Source organism: Macrotis lagotis, chromosome 1 (genome assembly GCF_037893015.1).
Source record: "Macrotis lagotis isolate mMagLag1 chromosome 1, bilby.v1.9.chrom.fasta, whole genome shotgun sequence".
In the NCBI taxonomy this organism is placed as follows: Eukaryota; Metazoa; Chordata; class Mammalia; order Peramelemorphia; family Peramelidae; genus Macrotis; species Macrotis lagotis.
This window is the reverse complement of record NC_133658.1, coordinates 595,352,881-595,371,257: the sequence shown is the minus strand read 5'-3', so window position 1 is coordinate 595,371,257 and position 18,377 is coordinate 595,352,881. Positions and strand designations below refer to the sequence as shown.

At 38.0% G+C, this 18,377-nt stretch overlaps 1 protein-coding gene across 4 annotated transcripts in view; it reads right to left on the bottom strand.

The window, feature by feature from the left end:
• The window catches only part of ARHGEF4 (Rho guanine nucleotide exchange factor 4), a 524,411-nt gene that overhangs the window by 6,489 nt on the left and 499,545 nt on the right, over positions 1 to 18,377 (bottom strand). For all 4 annotated transcript variants that reach the window (XM_074214904.1, XM_074214905.1, XM_074214906.1 and 1 more), the window contains 6 exons: positions 16,129 to 16,308; positions 8,594 to 8,788; positions 6,798 to 6,977; positions 6,009 to 6,241; positions 3,073 to 3,202; positions 510 to 641 (listed from right to left, as the gene is read on the bottom strand). In XM_074214904.1, coding sequence (XP_074071005.1) covers positions 510 to 641; positions 3,073 to 3,202; positions 6,009 to 6,241; positions 6,798 to 6,977; positions 8,594 to 8,788; positions 16,129 to 16,308 — 1,050 coding nt within the window. The remainder of the gene's footprint in view (positions 1 to 509; positions 642 to 3,072; positions 3,203 to 6,008; positions 6,242 to 6,797; positions 6,978 to 8,593; positions 8,789 to 16,128; positions 16,309 to 18,377) is intronic.

Genomic DNA, 18,377 nt, shown 5'->3' with positions numbered 1-18,377 from the left:
TTATTCCAGCTCATACTGGTCCCTTCTTCCTCTAAACTCCTTTGATACTTACTGGGTCTCTAGCATTTACTACCTTGTTTGATTATTTAACTGTTTGACATTGATAGATAGCAGAAAGTATGCTGGGTGGAAATCAGAGGTACTGAGTTTAAATCTGAACTCTTCCAAGGATGACCATGAAAGCATTTAACCTCTCTGGTCTCAATACCTAATCTGTAAACTGAATGGGCTCATCTTGGGATGTCTAGTTCTAAATTTATTTTCCAATAATCCTATGTCTCATTTCAAATAAACTGTGTACACCTTGAGATTAGGAGCTATGTTCCTCTTCCTTTGCAGCTTCTTCTGTTGTCTAAAATGGGGATTGGAACATATTCTTTGACAAATTGGTCTGCCATCTGCTTAGTCGATGAGAAAACCAGTAGACCCTCCCTCTGTAAACATAGGAGCCAGGGACTCAAGTGGAAGAGTTTAATAGCTGACTATCTCTGACCTAGAACCAATATTACCTTTTTACAGTAGATGAGCTGGTGGTCAAAGAGGAAAAACATTCTCTGTTGGCTCTTGGCTTGGGGATGTGAGATTTTGGTTAATTCACCAGAGTGGATGAGTTCAGAGCTTCTGGCAAGGACATCTTCGCCCTGGTTGAGGTGAAGAAGGGATCTGTGAGGCAGACTCCTCCCTACCCCTAATGAAGACCCAAACAGTGGCTCAGTGAAATGGCAACCCAGAATCACCAAGCTTCCTTCCTCACCTCTTCCAGGAAACTTCTGAACCACATTGCTCCCAGGGTTTTTAACTTCTCTACCTTTTATAATCTAAATCACATACATCAGAATATGATTACATTCTGTCAAATGTCATTCTTCACATGTTTCATATGAAAGTAACATTTTCTAATGCAGTGTCTGGTAAAGGCAGTAAATAAGCATTTGGCAAAAAGTGAATTTTTGCTTGAACTTGAAATCTTAGAAATGAAGGAAGGAACATCTCAAGTATACACAAACTTTTGAAGTTAGAATTAAAACTTGGGTAAGTCATCTATTTGTGGTCAGCCTGTATGGGCTGATCAAGAAGCCCTATTGATGTGGTGATGAATTTTGGGTAATCCCTTTCTCTGGTCAATATCTAGCCTGTCATGGTACCAGAAATGAGACTATTAAAGTGTTATTTAAAAAATTATTATTAAACATTACCTTCTCTGGAATGCTCTTCAAAGATGCAAATATCCCCAGAAAGGGAAAGTATGAGCACACTTCTGGTGAATTAATTTATTAAGGAAATAATTTTTTTTCCTTTCTCATCTTCTCTCTGACCTTTTGGCTTGTTAGTATTGGGAATATGGGAAAGAAAACTTAGTTAGGGGGGTGAGATGGGACAATATGGAAGTCATGGTCCCAGCCAAGGAGAAAGAATCATTTTAGGATTGAGGGAAGGGTCTCTAAATAGCCAAAGGACAGCATGAAGGCACATGAGGGAAGGAGTTGTGGGCGACAGGTGGGAGATGTCACTAAGCGGGAATAGGGAGGTGGGAGGGAAAACTTTGACAGTTTGACAACTGTGTTGAGGACTAGTCCAACTAGAAGACATAGAAATGCATTTCTGAATAACAAGTGTCAACACCTTTAGCCTTAGGAATGTTCACCACTGAGTGAAGAATCACAAGCTCAGTGGAATGTCAATAATTAGTTTAGAACTGGGTGCTGCTCAAGCACAAGATAAACTGGAGACAGAGAAATGAACAGACAGAAAAAAAGGCCAGTTAAGTGCCTTTGTGATCTTAGAGCATTTTTTTGTCATCACCTTTCCATTAAGAAACAGTAAGGCAGTGACTGAAGGTCATGGATTATATTTATCAAACCAAGTAATGTCTGCTCAGAGAAAAGGACAATTAGAAAAACTATTCCTGCTTAACTTCCTGTTCTCAAGAATAATCATTTATTTGTTTAAGAACTCTGCCCTTTTTTTAAAAAGCATTGTTAGCATGTAAAAGTAAAACTGCCTTTGGTAAATACATTTACATTTCATATCAGGAAGCCAAGTTTAGTATGCTAATGGACTAAGGTTAGAAAGCTTGTCTTAAAAAAGTAGTTAGCCTAGGAAACTAGCCTTGGAATTTTTCTTATTTCTTTTATTATTCAGGCCTTAGGGCCATTCCTCCTCTAAATTTTGATTAATTAAGACTTGGTTTTAATAATAACCTCACCAGGCCAAAACCTGTTCCGGAGGATAAGAAAATTTACTTAGAGTCTTAAATATTCTTTAGATAAGAAGCCAGAGGAATTATTCCAGAGGAATAATCTCAACTATCTCTGACTCTTTGGTGACATGAAAATCCTTTTCTGTCATCCTATTTGTGAATCCTTTAGTTATAGTTTAATCTGTTACCTGACTTAGTTTGTTTAAAGAGTTTGTTTGATGAGGTTTGTTTCCTTAGGGGAAATGTAAGAAATTATGACTCAAGTTTTAACAATGTTCAACTTCTATAACATTGAGCAAAGTATGAGATTATGGATCTATTGCCTCTTTAACCTTTATGACCTAAGAGGAATGTACAAGATTTTAGTATGTAAAATAATGATTTTGCTTATAAGAAACCTTATCAGAATCCTCATCATGGTTTAGATTTTTCCTTATGCTTGCATACAATAATAAAACCTAGATTTTTACCTCTATAATTTCTGTGTAGTGGCAATTATATGTTTAGCAATAGTTACCTACCACATGAATGCAGAGAATAAATATTTCTCCCATAACAAAATAGAAATCTAAACAGAAGCATAAGTTTTGCTATAGTGCCTAGAAAGGGACACTGTTTATTGATTTGAACGTTCCTTCAAAAATGACATTGGACTATTAAATCATCCTATATTTGATATGTGTTAGGATATGTGCCTATAAGTCTTGTCTCCTCCACTAGACTGTGAATTTCATCTGAGTGATGAGAATTTATCTTTTTTCTTTTTTTTGTGATCATCTGGTTCCTCCTTCAATAGGGTTTTAACTAGGCTGAGCATCTGAGGTTTCTCATAAAAGAAGTATTCACTTAGAGCAGTTAATTGTTCTTTTTACCTCCCAGTCCTCTATTGAACTCTGCCATTGAGCAATTTTATCTATATTTTCAAGTCTCCTCTTCCGCTCATTGATAAGCCGGGCTACATTCTTCATAGCATTTAAGGCAGCTTCTACATCTTTGAAATCCCTAAAGCAAAATATATGTCATTAACAATGAATCACATACCAGTGGTATAAATTTAATTCATACAATTATGAATTAAAATCTGTGAAATATTATTTTCCCCAAATACCTCAAAACTTACATTTGTATAGCAGTTGCAAAATGCTTTCTTTGCAACTATGAGATAGATAGAAATGGGCTAGACATTTGATTTTATTATTGGATCACCGAGGAAACTTTCTCTACCAAATACAGGTTAACACCTTCTCAAGCAATTTACCGTCTTTGAGAGTTATCTAGAGCTCTGAGGAAGAAGTAATTTGTCCAGGTTCACTAAGCCAGTGTGTCTCAGACGCAAGACTTGAATGCTGGTCTTCCTGGCTTTGAGGCCAGCTCTACCCATGATGCTATGTTGTATTTTTGAGACAGTTTTATTATCATTCTTTTTACAGATAAGAAAACTGTCTCTTAAATCTTGCCACTAATCACTTTATAAGTATCTGAGGCAGGTTTCAAACTCAGGTCTTCTGATTTCAAGTGTTAGTGCAGCTTGAAGGATCTGAGTTCAAATTCAGCTTCAGACAATTCCTAGCTGTAGGACCCTGGGCAAGTCACTTAAAGCCCTGTCTGCCTCAGTTTCCTCATCTGTAAAATGGGGATAATAATACCACCTATCTCCCAGGATTGTTGTTAGGATCAAACAAGATGCTATTTAAAATGCTGAAAACAGATATTGATACATATCCTTAATAAATGCTTACTTGCTTCCTCCCTTCTGTGTTTTATACATTGTCTTCCAATAGTTTGTAGTTTACTCACTGTTCCAATTTAAAGCTCTCCCGGGATCTTTAGAGAGAGAAATTTCATTGACTGGATGCATCAGTCAAATCAATTCAGGAAAATTCAGAGTCAATTGAAACAAAAGGACTTTTTTTTGCTTTAGGAGAAGTTTCACCAAACCACAAGCCCTTTCCTATTAACTGTCAAATCCCTAATCAAAAGCCTGCAGGGGCTTCCTGTCATACACTATATACAAACTCAACTTTTCAGCAAGGATTTCAAGGCCCTCCATAACCTAGCTCTCTCCTGACCCTTCCAACCTCAATATTCCAGTGCTCTGAAACATGTATATTGCATTCCAGCTGGGCTAGTTCCCTCAAGACACCATGTTTACTTCCTCCTTCATAACTTCACTTTTCTTTCATGGAATTCTTAATGTTTTGAGAACTAACTCAGTTATCCAGGCTAAATGCAAATAAGAAAGACATAGATCAGCAGAATCCACATATAATCCCAATTCTCTTTCTGGTAATATTTAAAGGAAATACTCTTTATCACATAATTCATATGAGAAATTACCAAGTAATATAGTTCCTTTCTAGAAATTCCTCAGAGGAAGGAGGATTGACTTCTTCACCTGGATAACCCACAACTTGGATAACTGAGAGTTGAATAAATGTTAAACTGAATTGACATAAAGAAAACTAAGTCTAGTTTCATAATTCCCAGTGAATATAATCAGCAAAATTCCTGTCAATCACATAAGGGAATACAAAAATATGGCTATGGAAGTCTGTTGTCCTAGGCTATGTGGTTGGGACACAATGCAGAAGAATCATGTATATGAGCCTAGGGAGAATATAACTCCTTACTGACACCCCCTCACCACACACACACACAGTGTTTGAGGCTCCTTAGTGACTCTTCTGCATGAACACCCTATTATAAATATCTTTTGTGGATACTTGTAGTCTCTCAAAGGTCAGGGTGACCTTCTTCTAACAGGAACTGTATGACCCATAAAGTTTGATCACTGAGACATGGTTGCTCAATGTTTTTTGGTCTACAATACAATCATGCAGTTCAAGTTGCCCATACTGTGGAGCTGATCCTTATTCCACTAAAGCCTTGTTCACCCATCACCACCAGTTTAGCTATCTTACTTTCACTTGAATTCTTTTTTTTTTTTTAAGGTTTTTGCAAGGCAAATGGGGTTAAGTGGCTTGCCCAAGGCAGCACAGCTAGGTAATAATTATTAAGTGTTTGAAGCTGAATTTTAACTCAGGTACTACTGACTCGTAGTGGTGCTCTGTCCACTGTGCCACCTAGCCGCCCCTGAATTCTTTCTTGCACTGAAAATATCTTCAACTAATCTACCCTACTGAAGATCACTAGAAAAAGTTTCTAGGAACTCACTCCTTTTTCCAAACTTGACAGGTAAGCAGAGGGAAAGAGATAGTGAGCACTCAGGAAAGGCTGGCTGACTTGGCAATAGCCCCAAGATGTCTTTCTACTTTCCCTTATGGGCGTTACTATGTCTATCCTATACCACAAGTCAAAAATGAGCAATACAAGTGGGTAGATCTCATGATCTTCTCAACTGAGACTGCCTTTAATTAATAATGATGGTATAGCCAGTATTTATAAACTTTAAGGTTTGTGGAGTGTGTTTTATAAATATTATTTCATTTGATCCTCACAACAACCCTGTTTAACCCCATTTTATAAATGAGGAAGCTGGGTCAGGCTGAGGGTAAGTGACTTGTGTAGGATCACACAGTAAGTGTCTGAGATTTGCTATGAACTCAGGTCTTCCTGAGTCTGATTTAGTACTCTGTTCTTTGTCTCACCTAACCTGCTTCTGCAGTCAGATAAATAGTCCATACCACTGATGCCCTCCAGTGTTGTTCAACTGAAACCTAGCTTCCCTTAGCTCTCATAGCTTGGGATAGGAGACAAATTGGTCACATGCCTCCATTGGAGGGAATTGACTGATAATGGAAAGAAAATAACACCAAATATAATATGATGGGCCCAAAAGCATGCTTACCTATGTTGGGGATTGGTATACTTGAGCAGCTCGGCCAGCTGCAGCGGGTATTTGCAGATCTTCTGCACTGGGGTCAGCAAGAAGCCATCCAGGGAGATGTCAATCATCTTTTGGAGCAGCCGGCAGGCTTCAAAGAAGTACACATACTTGTTGACTTTGGCCAGCTTTGAAAGCTCTACGCAGGCATTGGGATGGTTGTTGCAGTATTCTGAGTAGATCTGGAAATCATTTTGCTGTGAGGGAAGAAAAAAGAAGAAGCATATTAGGCATTATGATTGTACCCCATTTGTGTGATGGAGCAGGCAGATGCATAGTCAAAGCAAGTAAGTGGTGCACTTGGACTTGGAGTCAGGACAATCTGAGTTCAAATCCCATATCAGACATTTATTGGCTGTGTGACCTTGGCCAACTCATTCAACATCATTCAGCTTCAGTTCAGTAATTCAGTTCAGTATTCAGCATATACTTCTCCCCGGGGTTGTTCAGAGAATAGATTGAAATATTTGTAAAATATTTTCCATCACTTAAAATGTTACATAAATGCTAGCTATTATTATTATTAAATGTATGATAGGATGGCACCTCATTATAGGATTAGTGTTAGAGGTTTCTGGGGCTCTTAGTTTTCTCTGGCACTCCAAGAAGGATGTGTCATGCAACATTATCCACAAGGAACCTGGTCAGAATTTTCCAAATCCCACATTTTTTCTCACACCTCTGAGCACAAGACTAATTAGCTTGCTTTCAGAAAAGAAAATATTTCTTAAGAATAACAGCCTGCTCACTTACATATTCCAAGAAGCAAGAACCCAGCTCACTCAAGTGGGGGTGGTCCTTGTTGAACTTCTTCTCCAGTGCTTTCACAAACTTTTTCTGGCACTTGTAAATCTCCTCGATGTTTCCAAAGATTGTCTTCAGCTGCTCTTCTGTAAACATGTCTGCCCGCTTGCGGCACTGTTTGATGTAGCCCTGCAGGTGAAGCAGACAGGTGAGGAATGATGCAGCTCTGGGAGCTAGGACAGACTCTAGGACAGAGCAGGACAGAGCACTGCTTCCTTTCCCCCAGAAGATTTCCCTGAGCCCCCCCAGCTTCCAGAGATCTCTTCCTTCTTTTGAATTCCTATAGGACTTAATTGTCTTTGCTACTAATTTTTCATTTTGACATTTGAAGAGTAATGTGTGGTAGTTCAAAGATTAAGTGTCTTTTCACATTTGTACATCTTATTTCCCCATCTAATCTGCAAAAGCCTCTCCTTTTCCCACAGTATGCAGGTGCTATGTATTAAACATAGGAGAAAGGGAGGGAGCTTAGAGTCTGTGGTGATAAGGAGGAAGGTTTGTAAATTTTTAGACCTTGGATTTGTCTGCCTAAGTGAGAGAAAAATGTGATTGAAGAACTTAGAATTAGAAAGGACATTAGATCTCACCTCTGATACTTAGGAGCTTGTGTGACTTTGCATAAATTACTTAACTTCATTGACCTCAGTCTCCTCATCTGTAGAATGAGGGAATGGGACCAGATGACTTAGAAGTCCTTTCCAGCTCTAGATCTAGGATTCTTTAAGTATTGAGTATAATTCTACGTTGACTTTAATCCTTCATTTTACAGAGGAGAAAAGTGACGATAGAGAAGTTAAGTAACTTGTCCTAGATAATATAGCAAATCAAGGCTATGAGATAGGTCCCCAAAAAGAAGCCTCTATAAAGACAGGTTCAAACCTTTACTCTGATGGTCCAGTCAATGTCACAAAGAGTATGAGAAAGAGTAAGATAGGAATGAAAAACAAAAATGAAAAGTTATTAAAGATCATTTTGAGACACTGGCCATGCCAGCAGTCATGGAAGAAGTTCCCATGATCTCAGAGTCCTAGAGTCAGAGGTTCAAATCCCATTTACTACCTATACAACCTTGGGTAAATCAGGTCAATCTGCTTTGTATTTTTCTCATCTGAAAAATGATCAGGAAAAATAGATTGGATGGCCCCTGAGGTCCCTCTTCTTGTTCAGTATCTAAGATCCTAAGAACACAAGATTAAAAGGTCTTTGTATGCTCAGAAAAATTGTACTTTGAACTTTAACTATACAATAGTTCCTCCTAGTTACAGTGGAATATTTTGGAGAGAGACCAGCACTATGAATCCTAAGATCAGGAGTCTAGTTCTGGCTCTGCCTCTAGTTTGCCTTGTGACCTTGTACAGACTCATCTCTCAGATGTCAAATGGGATAATAATGTCTGTTCTATATTTTTCACAGAGTTGGATAAAATGAGATCATGAATATGAAGTTTTTAGAGATGGAAAAATAGCTTAGAAATCAATTAGTTCTACCTCATTATTTTGTATGTGAGGACCCTGAAGTTCAAGGAAGAAAAAAGATTTGCTCAAGCCAAATGGCAGAGCTAGGGTGAGAACAAGCCCACTTGAGTTTTGAAAAATATAAGGCAATATACACAAGGGTGAGGGCATGCTCTCACAGTCTAAAAGTCAGGTAAGGGTCAGTCATTGTTGTGCCATTTCAGGAAGGAGAGTTGGCAACTAAGTTGGCAACCCAGCTTGGCAACTAAGTACACCTCCCCATCCATTTACCTCACAGATGTCCTTCAGGTGCTTGATGTAGTCTTTCTCCGTGCTGATGATCTCATTTATTACATTGGTCCTCATCTGATCCTTACTGGTCTGGGCTGTGCCTTGGCGCCGGGAGATACTGCCAGTGTCTGCTTCTTTGCCGTCCTCAGTCTTAGCAGGGTAGTCTTCCATGGGCTCATCCTGGTTGACTCGAAGCTAAATTGAAATTCACAAAGTGATCAGGACAATAATTCCCACATGCTGGGTCATAGCCAGGGTTATATTAGAGCCAGATTAAATCAGCTCAAGAAAGTCAAATGTTCACTTTTCAGGGTGAGCATTTACACCTCAGGAATGGACAAACTCTACAAACCACAGTTTGAACTGTTGTTTTGTTCATTGTCTGGACTTTAAAAAGTGATGGAAAAATAATATTGCAAATTAAACTTAAAAGCGTATCATGTATACTTTTTTTTGGAAGGCAGGGAGAGCCAGCCATTAAACATTTACCAGTACAAACTATGTTTATGACCTGGACTATCATGTGCACAGTGGAGTAGGGAGAAGACAATTTTCTCTAGTTATCCACACCCCTCCCTATATACACATGGATGCACATCCCCACACATGTAGGTACACACCATAAATAAGTACTAACTCATAGGACAACAATTTGCCAATACACAAGCACTAGCCCATATTTACAGCGATATGTCAAGAACTTATGATTTCTCCATAGGTAGGTGGCACAGTGGATTGAACACTGTACTTGAAGTCAGGAAGATCTAGTTCAAATCTGACCTGGAACACTTACTAACTTTTATGGCCTTGGGCAAGTCACTTAACCATTGTCTGCCTCATTTTTTTTTTCAATTTTATGGGGATGATAATAATAGCTTCTTCCTCCTAGGGTTACTGTGAGGATCAAGTGAGATAATATATATAAAGCATTTAATATAGTGCTTTTCACATAGGGCCTATACAAGTACTAGTATTTATTTCATTATTCTAGGTAGGAAATGAAGCAGCTCATAACACATCTATAGCTTGTACCTTAGAGAGCTGCTTGAGGGATAAGTAAGATAAATGGCCCATGATCACATAGATAATCAGTCAGTAAATATTTATTAAGGAGATGCTAGATATTAGCACCAATACTAAACACCAATGGATATCAGAGATAGGATATGAATTCAGGTTTTCTTGAATGTAAGTCCCTTCGATATTTGCTTTTCCTAAAGTACATAGAGAAACAAATATATGTGAATATATATGTATATGTGCATACCAATATATAGCTATACCTGTGTGTATATGTGTGTATATACACACACACACACAAACAACAGAACTATATGCACATGCACACATAATAAAAACATTTATGTATCAACACACCTATTCACCAATCACACATACATTATTTATTCCATTTTCATTCCTACCAAATATCTTTCCCATTATAGTTAATTCAACTATACTAAATTTAAAGCCTGATTATACATTGTTCTATACTTTTAGCAAATATGTGGCTTTATTCTAATGTAATTGTTAACACGTAGCATAGTAGAGACTCAGCCAGTTATTTTATACTAATGTAGGCAACTATGTTACATGCATAATCACAAAGAATCAAGCAAAAGAAAATAATTCCCTTTCTCTATTTCCCTGAATATCATGAAGATGGCAATACACATCAGGTCAGTCAATTATGACCTATGTACTATGTCATACAAGAAATCCAGGGATACTGGAGGATGCTAGACTCTCCTTTCTCCATTCTCTCCTGACTTTGCCCTCTTCTCTGTTCATTCAACACACGAATACAAAGTATATTCTATTTTTGTTTAGTAGGAACTGGAAACAAATGATGCTCATTAAATGACAGAACAAATTATGGTTTATCAATCAATCAATCAAATATTTATTTAAAACCTATATCTGATATATACAAAGTCCTATGAATATAATGGAATAGAGTTGAATTGTAATTAACAACACATTTGAACAATTTGAAGAAAATTGGGAGGACTTCTCTGAAGTGATATAAGAAAAAATAAATAGAACCAGGAGAACTAGATACACAGATAATGCACTAATGTAAATAAAACCCATGCTAAAAAAAATAGTTAGATTCTGCCATAGTGACATAATGACCATCTGAAAAACAGAACAGAAGAAGTACTTTCCCTCTCTTAGAAGAGAAGTAGTGGAAATATGGACATGGATTCTGGTCGGAATGTTTATCATGGATGGCGAAGGGTGGCATATTGGGAAATGAATGTGATGCCAAAACAAAAGTTACCTATAAAACTAAAAAAATTAAATTAGAAAAATGAACACTGCTGCTTTTGAGGTCAACAATTCTGGGAAAGCACTGAATATTATTCTTAATTCATAGATGGATGTTTGGCATCATTCATTTCCTCATACTTGGTAGGGACATGGGGAGAAGGACTTTTAGTCTAAGCTAGAGCATCCTTTAAAGGAGCAATGCCTCCCCAGTCCCAAATGTGGCTATGATCTATCTTCAATAAAGACTATTTGCAAAGTAATTTGAATAGAATTTATTCTCACCCTCCACTCCTTTTCCAGCTCATCTGTCCTCTTCTTATAGTTGACAACTATTAGTATGTTATACTCAAATATTCTAGTATTCACTAATGGATTAGTCCTCTATTTTAATATAGTGAAAGACTAGCAGTAGAGTTTCAGATCTGTGAGAAAAGATCTGTGGAAAAATATTTTGGGGTTGAAGGCTTTTAAAAGACTTCCTCCTATCACACCATGCACAGGGACAGACCTAGTTGGAATTCCCATATTTCCCTGACTAGAGGTGATTGGTTTCATTCAAAATTAAATAAACATTTATGAAGAGTTACTATGTGCCAGACACTGTGCTGGACTCTAAGGATACAAAAAGAGGCTAAAGACAGTCCTTGCCCTCAAGAAGTTTATAGGCAGGAAGAGGCAAAAACTCCAGAGAGACTTTCACCTAAAGTTATGACAAAATTTAAAGTTATTTAAACTGCAGTAGATAGATACTATTGGGAGTTAAATAGTAAGACATACCCTGATCCTACAGGTTAGGATCTGACTTGAGGCTGTATGTAGCAAAATCTTGCAAAATTTGGCAGCTAGGTGTTACAGTGGATAGAGCCTCAGCCCTGAAGTCAGGAGGACCTGAGTTCAAATGTGACCTTGCACACTTAATAATTACCTAGCAGTGTGACTTCGGGCAAGTCACTTAACTCTATTGCCTTGCCAAAAAAAAAACCCTAAAAAAAGCTTACGAAATTATGAAACTGATATTTCCTTTGCTGTAGCCTTTTATCCTTCTTTCTACCGATTTGCTTCCCCTTCCCCATTAAGTACACAAGTACTACTCTTTTCTCCTGCTTTCCTTTCCCTCCTCCCTTATATTAAAACCCTTTAGTTCAGAGAAGTTTGATATCTGAAATGAATTAGTATGAATTTAAAGTTGGAGGATGACAGATTGAGAGGGTAAGAATCTTTAAAGGTCATTTAGTCTAACATCTGTTGAAGAAAATGAAGTTTAGAAAGAAGTAACTTGACCAGGGTCACACAAGTCCTAGGAACCAGGTTCTCTTACTCCAAATCCTTTTTTTATGTTTCTTTTCTGGGAGAAATTTATATTTTTGGCCTGATTTCTGGCTGTGTATTGGACAAAGAAGTTCAGGGCATCAGCCGTCAAAATGATGATGGGTAGGACTTGAGGGCTGTTTGATAGAGAAAAACTAATTTATCTGAATGTAGGATCTATAGTTCCTGTCTAGGCAGTTCTGGGAAGATTAGGTCTGCTAGGACCTGTGTTGTGTATTGGGGGACAAAGGAAAATGTAAAGAACTAGGATAGTAAAAACCAAACATTTTGGAGGCTAAAAGGTCCTTTTGCACTGACTTGATTTCACCAACTCATAAGCTTCTTTTCCTGAAAGGTTTATAAAATGCTATTTTATTATTGTTTTTTATTTTTATTATTTTTACTATTATTTTTAATTAAAGAAGTATTACTTTGAAATCTCTAGGGAGAGAATTTCACATGTCCCTTTAGAATAACTCGGAGAGATATTCCTTAGGTTTGTAAGTCTCTCACCTACAATCTGAGATCTGAGAAACTGGAGAAAAAAGACCAAGTAAGATGAAGTTTGTCTTTCCTTCTCAAAGAAGACAATGACATCAGAGAGGTGATGCCATGACAAGCATATGAACTGGATTTGAGTTAGGGAGCGCTCTATACTAAGTCACCCAACCTCATTTTCTCCTCCAAAACCATCTGGGTCCAATATCTAGATATGAATTAGGATTACTGGAAATGGCCCTGAATGTGAGGCCAACAAGGTTAAATGAATTGCCCAAGCTCACATAGCTAGTGAGTGTCTGAGATCAAATTTGAACTTCTGAGGTCCTGATTCCAGGACTAGTGCTCTATCCACTGTACCACCTAGCCAAGTAAGGTATATATGAATGGGGGGGGGGGGCTGAGTACAAGGGATAAAGAAAGGGGTGGGGAAGCTCTGGGGATCAGAGAATTTGTGGAGGTTCCATGGGAAAAAATGGCCATGAAGCCAGACAAAGTGGGAGGGAGGTTACAGGTTTTTATAACAGAAATTTGGGGTAAATTAGGCTATAAAACCCAGATGTTTCCTCATAAATGACCACTAGATGGCAGCCAAGTAGAAGCAATGGCTCTACATTTCCAGCTCTGTGAAACTGGAAGAAAACATACAGGCTATTCTGGTGCTAGTAAAGATGTTTATTAACTCACTACCTGGCATTTTAAAGATAGTCACTGAGCATGAAACTATATGTACCTCTGAGTAAACACTCTTGGATTTTATTATGGAACTGGTAGGAGTAAAGAAGATGCCTTGTAGCTTCTTTCAAATATATGGACCTCACTGGGGTACCTTTATTTCTTTGGGTTAAAAATCAGCTTTTACAGGCTTCTCCTTTGAAAAAGAAGTACTCTATGGGGAGGCTAGGTGGCACAGTGGATAGAGCACCGGTCCTGGAGTCAGGAGTACCTGAGTTCAAATCCGGCCTCAGACACTTAATAATTACCTAGCTGTGTGGCCTTGGTCAAGCCACTTATCCCTATTGCCTTGGGAAAATAAAAAAGACATACTCTGGGAGTAGGTAATGCATCTAGTACCTAACACTAAATTGTGTCCATTCATAGTAATAGGAATGTCCATGGAGAAGCATGAGTCCATGCTGTTGAAATGGTGGGAAAAGACACCTGAATTCAAATATCATCTCTGACATGCTCTCAATCTGTGATTCTTGGTAAGTCACTGAACCTCTCAGTGCTCTAGGCAGTTCTCTAAGACTAAAAATTGCATAGAGTATGTACTGGTTGGGGACATTCTCTCCACCTACAGGGAAAGCAACTATCACTCATGTTTAATATAGGTGGTTTTAAGTTTGGCACAGAGTCACAAGAGGGTGTGTGTTTGTGTGTGTGTGTGTGTGTGTGTGTGTGTGTGTGTGTGTGTGTGTGTGTGTCTGTCCATCTCTGTCTGTGTGTCTGTCTGTTCAAGTTGCTCTAGAACAAGATTAGTGACAAGATCATTTTTTTGGGGTCCAGGTAACCGGTTAAAATCTTCCTTCTTTCTGTCCTCCTTTCCTGTGGAGTTGCCCTCCCTTTCTTCTTCTCTTTCCTTCCTTTCTTCCTCCCTCCCTCTTTCTTAGTGGCACTCAGATAACTGTAATATTCAGCATTACAAGAAAAAATATATTAGAGGATGGCAAAAACAAATTTATCACATTAGCTAAGTGAGATGCAAGTGAGATAAATGTTAATGGAAGAGAAAGACTTGTTGTTTATGGGACATTACTCTAGCAAGACCAGAGTAAAGGCACTGAAAAGGAAAGGATCTGAGTGAAGAACAATGAAGGACAAAGGATTGTGGGTGTCTGAATTCAAACATGTCTGTGCTAGATGCCTAAGGGTTATAGTGGATAGAGTTCCTGAACATCATTTTCCCTCACACAAATTGTGTTTATTTAAAATGGGGGTGCAGATTTACTGGAAGGCAAAGTCTGGGGCTTTGATTCAGCAGGATTCTGAATCATACTAATTGTCAATTAGTAGTCAGTAGTCAAGATGTTCGGAAATGGGGAGGAAAAAGGATGATTTGGTGGGGATAGACTCTTTGGGCTCTTTGACCTTAATTTGTAGATGGTTCAGTGGCAAAGAAAATAATCTATTTTTATTTGAATAAGGATTATGGATTCTAGGGTAGTGTGTCTAAGGGAAAGGAAAGAGTCGATTTTATTCATAGGGAACAACTTATCCTCAAATAGCTCTCTTCTTGTCTGGCCTTTAAAATGATGACTAAACATAATCAGTTATACTTATTAGAGGCTCATTTCTTTGGGTCAAAAAGATCTTCAAATTATTTTAGTTTTCAAATTAAAATCTACCTTCTCTCTCTCTACCTCCATCTCCACTCTCTCCTACTGACATGTCCCTCACTAAGAAGGCAAGGAGTGGGGGAAGCCTCCATCTGTTCCAAACATTTATAGTCAAGTAAAACAAATTCCCATCCTGGCAACATTCAAAAATGTATATCCCAGCTTTCACTCTGAGTCAATCATCACTATCATGAGGTGGATAGTATACTTTATGAGTCTTCTGGAATCATGTTTGGTCATTGAATGGCCATTGATCAATATTCCCAATCCTTTCAAAAGTCACTTCTTTTTTTACAGTGTTGTTTTTGTGTAAATTTTTCTCCTGGTTTTGTGTTTGCATTATGAATCAGTTCATACAAGTTTTCCAGATTTCTCTGAAACCATTCCTTTTATTATTTCTTACATCATAACATTTCATCAGATTCATATAAAGTAACTTGTCTAGACATTAGCTGATTGATAGGTTACTCCCTATTTTCCAATTTTTTGCCATCACAAAAAGAGCCACTATAAATATTTTTGTAAATATAGGTATTTTACCTCTTTTTTATTTCTTTGGGGGTATCACCTTGATGTGGTATTGCTAGGTTAAAGGGTACACAAGCATGTTAATAGCTTTTTGGGCATGGTGCTTTCCAGAATGGCTAGACCACTAAAGCACAATTCATTCTTGTATAATCAGTATTTAGCAAAATGGCTAGCATATAGCAAGCCTTTTAATGACTTCTTGGTGACTGTCAGGCAATTCTGGAGCTTTGGACATCACTAGAAAAGGCAGGACTGGGTAACTGGGGAGCATGGTTGGTAACGTGAGGGCATTAGAAAAGAATCACATTGAAAGGAGAGATGAGAGGGCATAGAAGACAAATTTCATCTACTTTTTATAATTTTGTTGCAGACTATCCCAGATGGGACAGATCCAGATGGTAACATTTAAGAGCATTAAAAAAGAGAAATCTACAAGTCTCCTACCTTAGAGCAGAATTACAAATGGATGATTACCTCTTTTATATTGAAAACTGAATGGATCCTGAAGGGATCTTATTTTTGCTGATAAAGCATAGGACAGACACAGATACTAGTGGCTACAAATAAATATAAATGTTTAAGTCTTACCCGGACAAAGCTGGCAGGAAACCAGCCCTCACCATCCAGGATCCGCCCCCACCACCACTCTTTGTTGGTTGCATCCATCACTTCAATGACATCTCCAGCCTTGAACCCCAATTCTTGGTCATCCATGGTGACATGGTCCCAGAGTGCTTCAGCATAGACCACACTGCCATCACTAATAAGCTGTGGACAGATCCAACAAGGCACTGATAAGACTCAACAACAACTAACAAATTATGTATATATTTTGTATATAAGACACTCCTAGGAACAATGTAGGGGTGCAAAGACATATATGATTCTTGTTCATGAGAATTTATGATAGTCAGAATGTAGAGGTGTGAAACAATAAGAAAATCAGTTGGTTCTTAACTTTGATTAGATTCTAAGAGCTCTAGGATTTCATAGGATCAAAGTTTAGGAAATGGAAAAAACTTCAGAAAACATCTAGTCCAATCATCTCACTTTACAGCTGGGGAATCTGAGATTGATAGATTTTAAGTAGCTTGCCCCAGGTCACCTTACTAGTAAATTGCAAAACTAGAACCTCAATCCAGTGCCTCTGACTTCATTTCCAGGCACCGATGCCTGGAAAAGTTAAGGAAGGCATTGTAAATAAGATATGACTTGAAAAATGGGTAGAATTTGAGCAATGTCAAATAATAGCAGAAGAACTAAAACATTCTTCCATATATCTCAGAGTCCATCTTTTTTTTTTTTTTCAGACTAGTTCTCATTTTCTCAACCAAACTGGACATGCAGTCATCACTCATGGGCACAATCTCATTGCTGATCAGCAAGAAAGAGTTAATCCATTCCACTTCTGCCTTGGGTCCCTCCTTAGGTGACCTAGTGGCCCCCCAACTCCAGTGCCTTACCATACTGTTACTGGATTCAAGGGGGAAAACTGATCAGTTTTGTTTTTACTGGAGCTTAGAACCCTCCAGCTCAAGTGACTGGTCAGTCTACCCTTAGTAAGGATTATTCAGGAGGACCACCACATTGGGCACAATTATTTTTTTAGGTTTTTGCAAGGCAAATGGGGTTAAGTGACTTGCCCAAGGCCACACAGCAAGGTAATTATTAAGTGTCTGAGACCGGATTTGAACCCAGGTACTCCTGACTCCAAGGCTGGTGCTTTATCCACTATGCCACCTAGCCACCCCCCACTATACCACCTAGCCACCCCCAGGCACAACATTATTTTTGAGAGGAACACAGGACTAAACATAAAGTCTGAAAATACAGACTGGGCAACAAAGGCTTTCATAGTCTTTTCATATTTCTCCAAGGAGACAAGTGAAGTCAAGGAAAGCTATCTTCACAAAAGAAAGAATGAATTATTTGAGTAGAACAAAGGCATGAAGATAAAATATACTCAGAGGATAGAAATACAAAATGGCGCAATAATGAACTCAAATCTCCATAAATGTGTATTAAAGATGGTGGCATGCAGTACCATATTCTTTTTTAAATAATACTTTAGTTTTCCCCAGTTACATGTAAAGACAATTTATAACAGTCAATTCAAAATGTTTCTGAGTTTCAAATTTTCTTTCTACCTTCCTCACCTCCCTCCTCCCTGAGACAGGAAACAATTTGATATAGGTTATACATGTTCAATCACATAAAACAATATCACTATATTAGTCATGTTGTGAAATAAGATGTATACCCAAAGGGAAAAACACATGAAAAATCCAGAAAGTAAAAAATAGTATGTTTCAATACATGCATACTATTTTCAATGTGAATGTTGTTCTTTTTATAGCAAGTGTATCAAAGATTGTAGCATGCAGAACTATTTTCAATGTACAGATTGCTATTGTTATAACAAGTGTGTCAAAGTTAGTGGGTGCAAGCTCTGTTTTCAGTAGTGTAGGGTTGGGGTTGCTGCTATCTCTCCCAACCCACCTTGTAGCCTGTGGGAAACATTACCAGATACTTTCCATAGGAACTAGCGTCACAGCTGTTTGTTCCTTAAGTGAACCTCTGGCCGGTGGAAGGCTGCCTAGACTCACCTCCACAAGAACCTCATTTTCTTTTTTTTCTCATGTAGGTGAATACTATCAGATTCCTATATATGATGAAAATGTGGAAATATGTCTGCTTTCATTTTTCAAGGGGCTCATGAGTTAGCTAATCAATAGAAAAGCTAACCTGCACAAAGTAACTGAGAGTCTATGCAACTAACTTGTTTATAAAATCACCCCAGATAATGGAAGATGCTGGTCCTGGAGTCAGGAAGCATT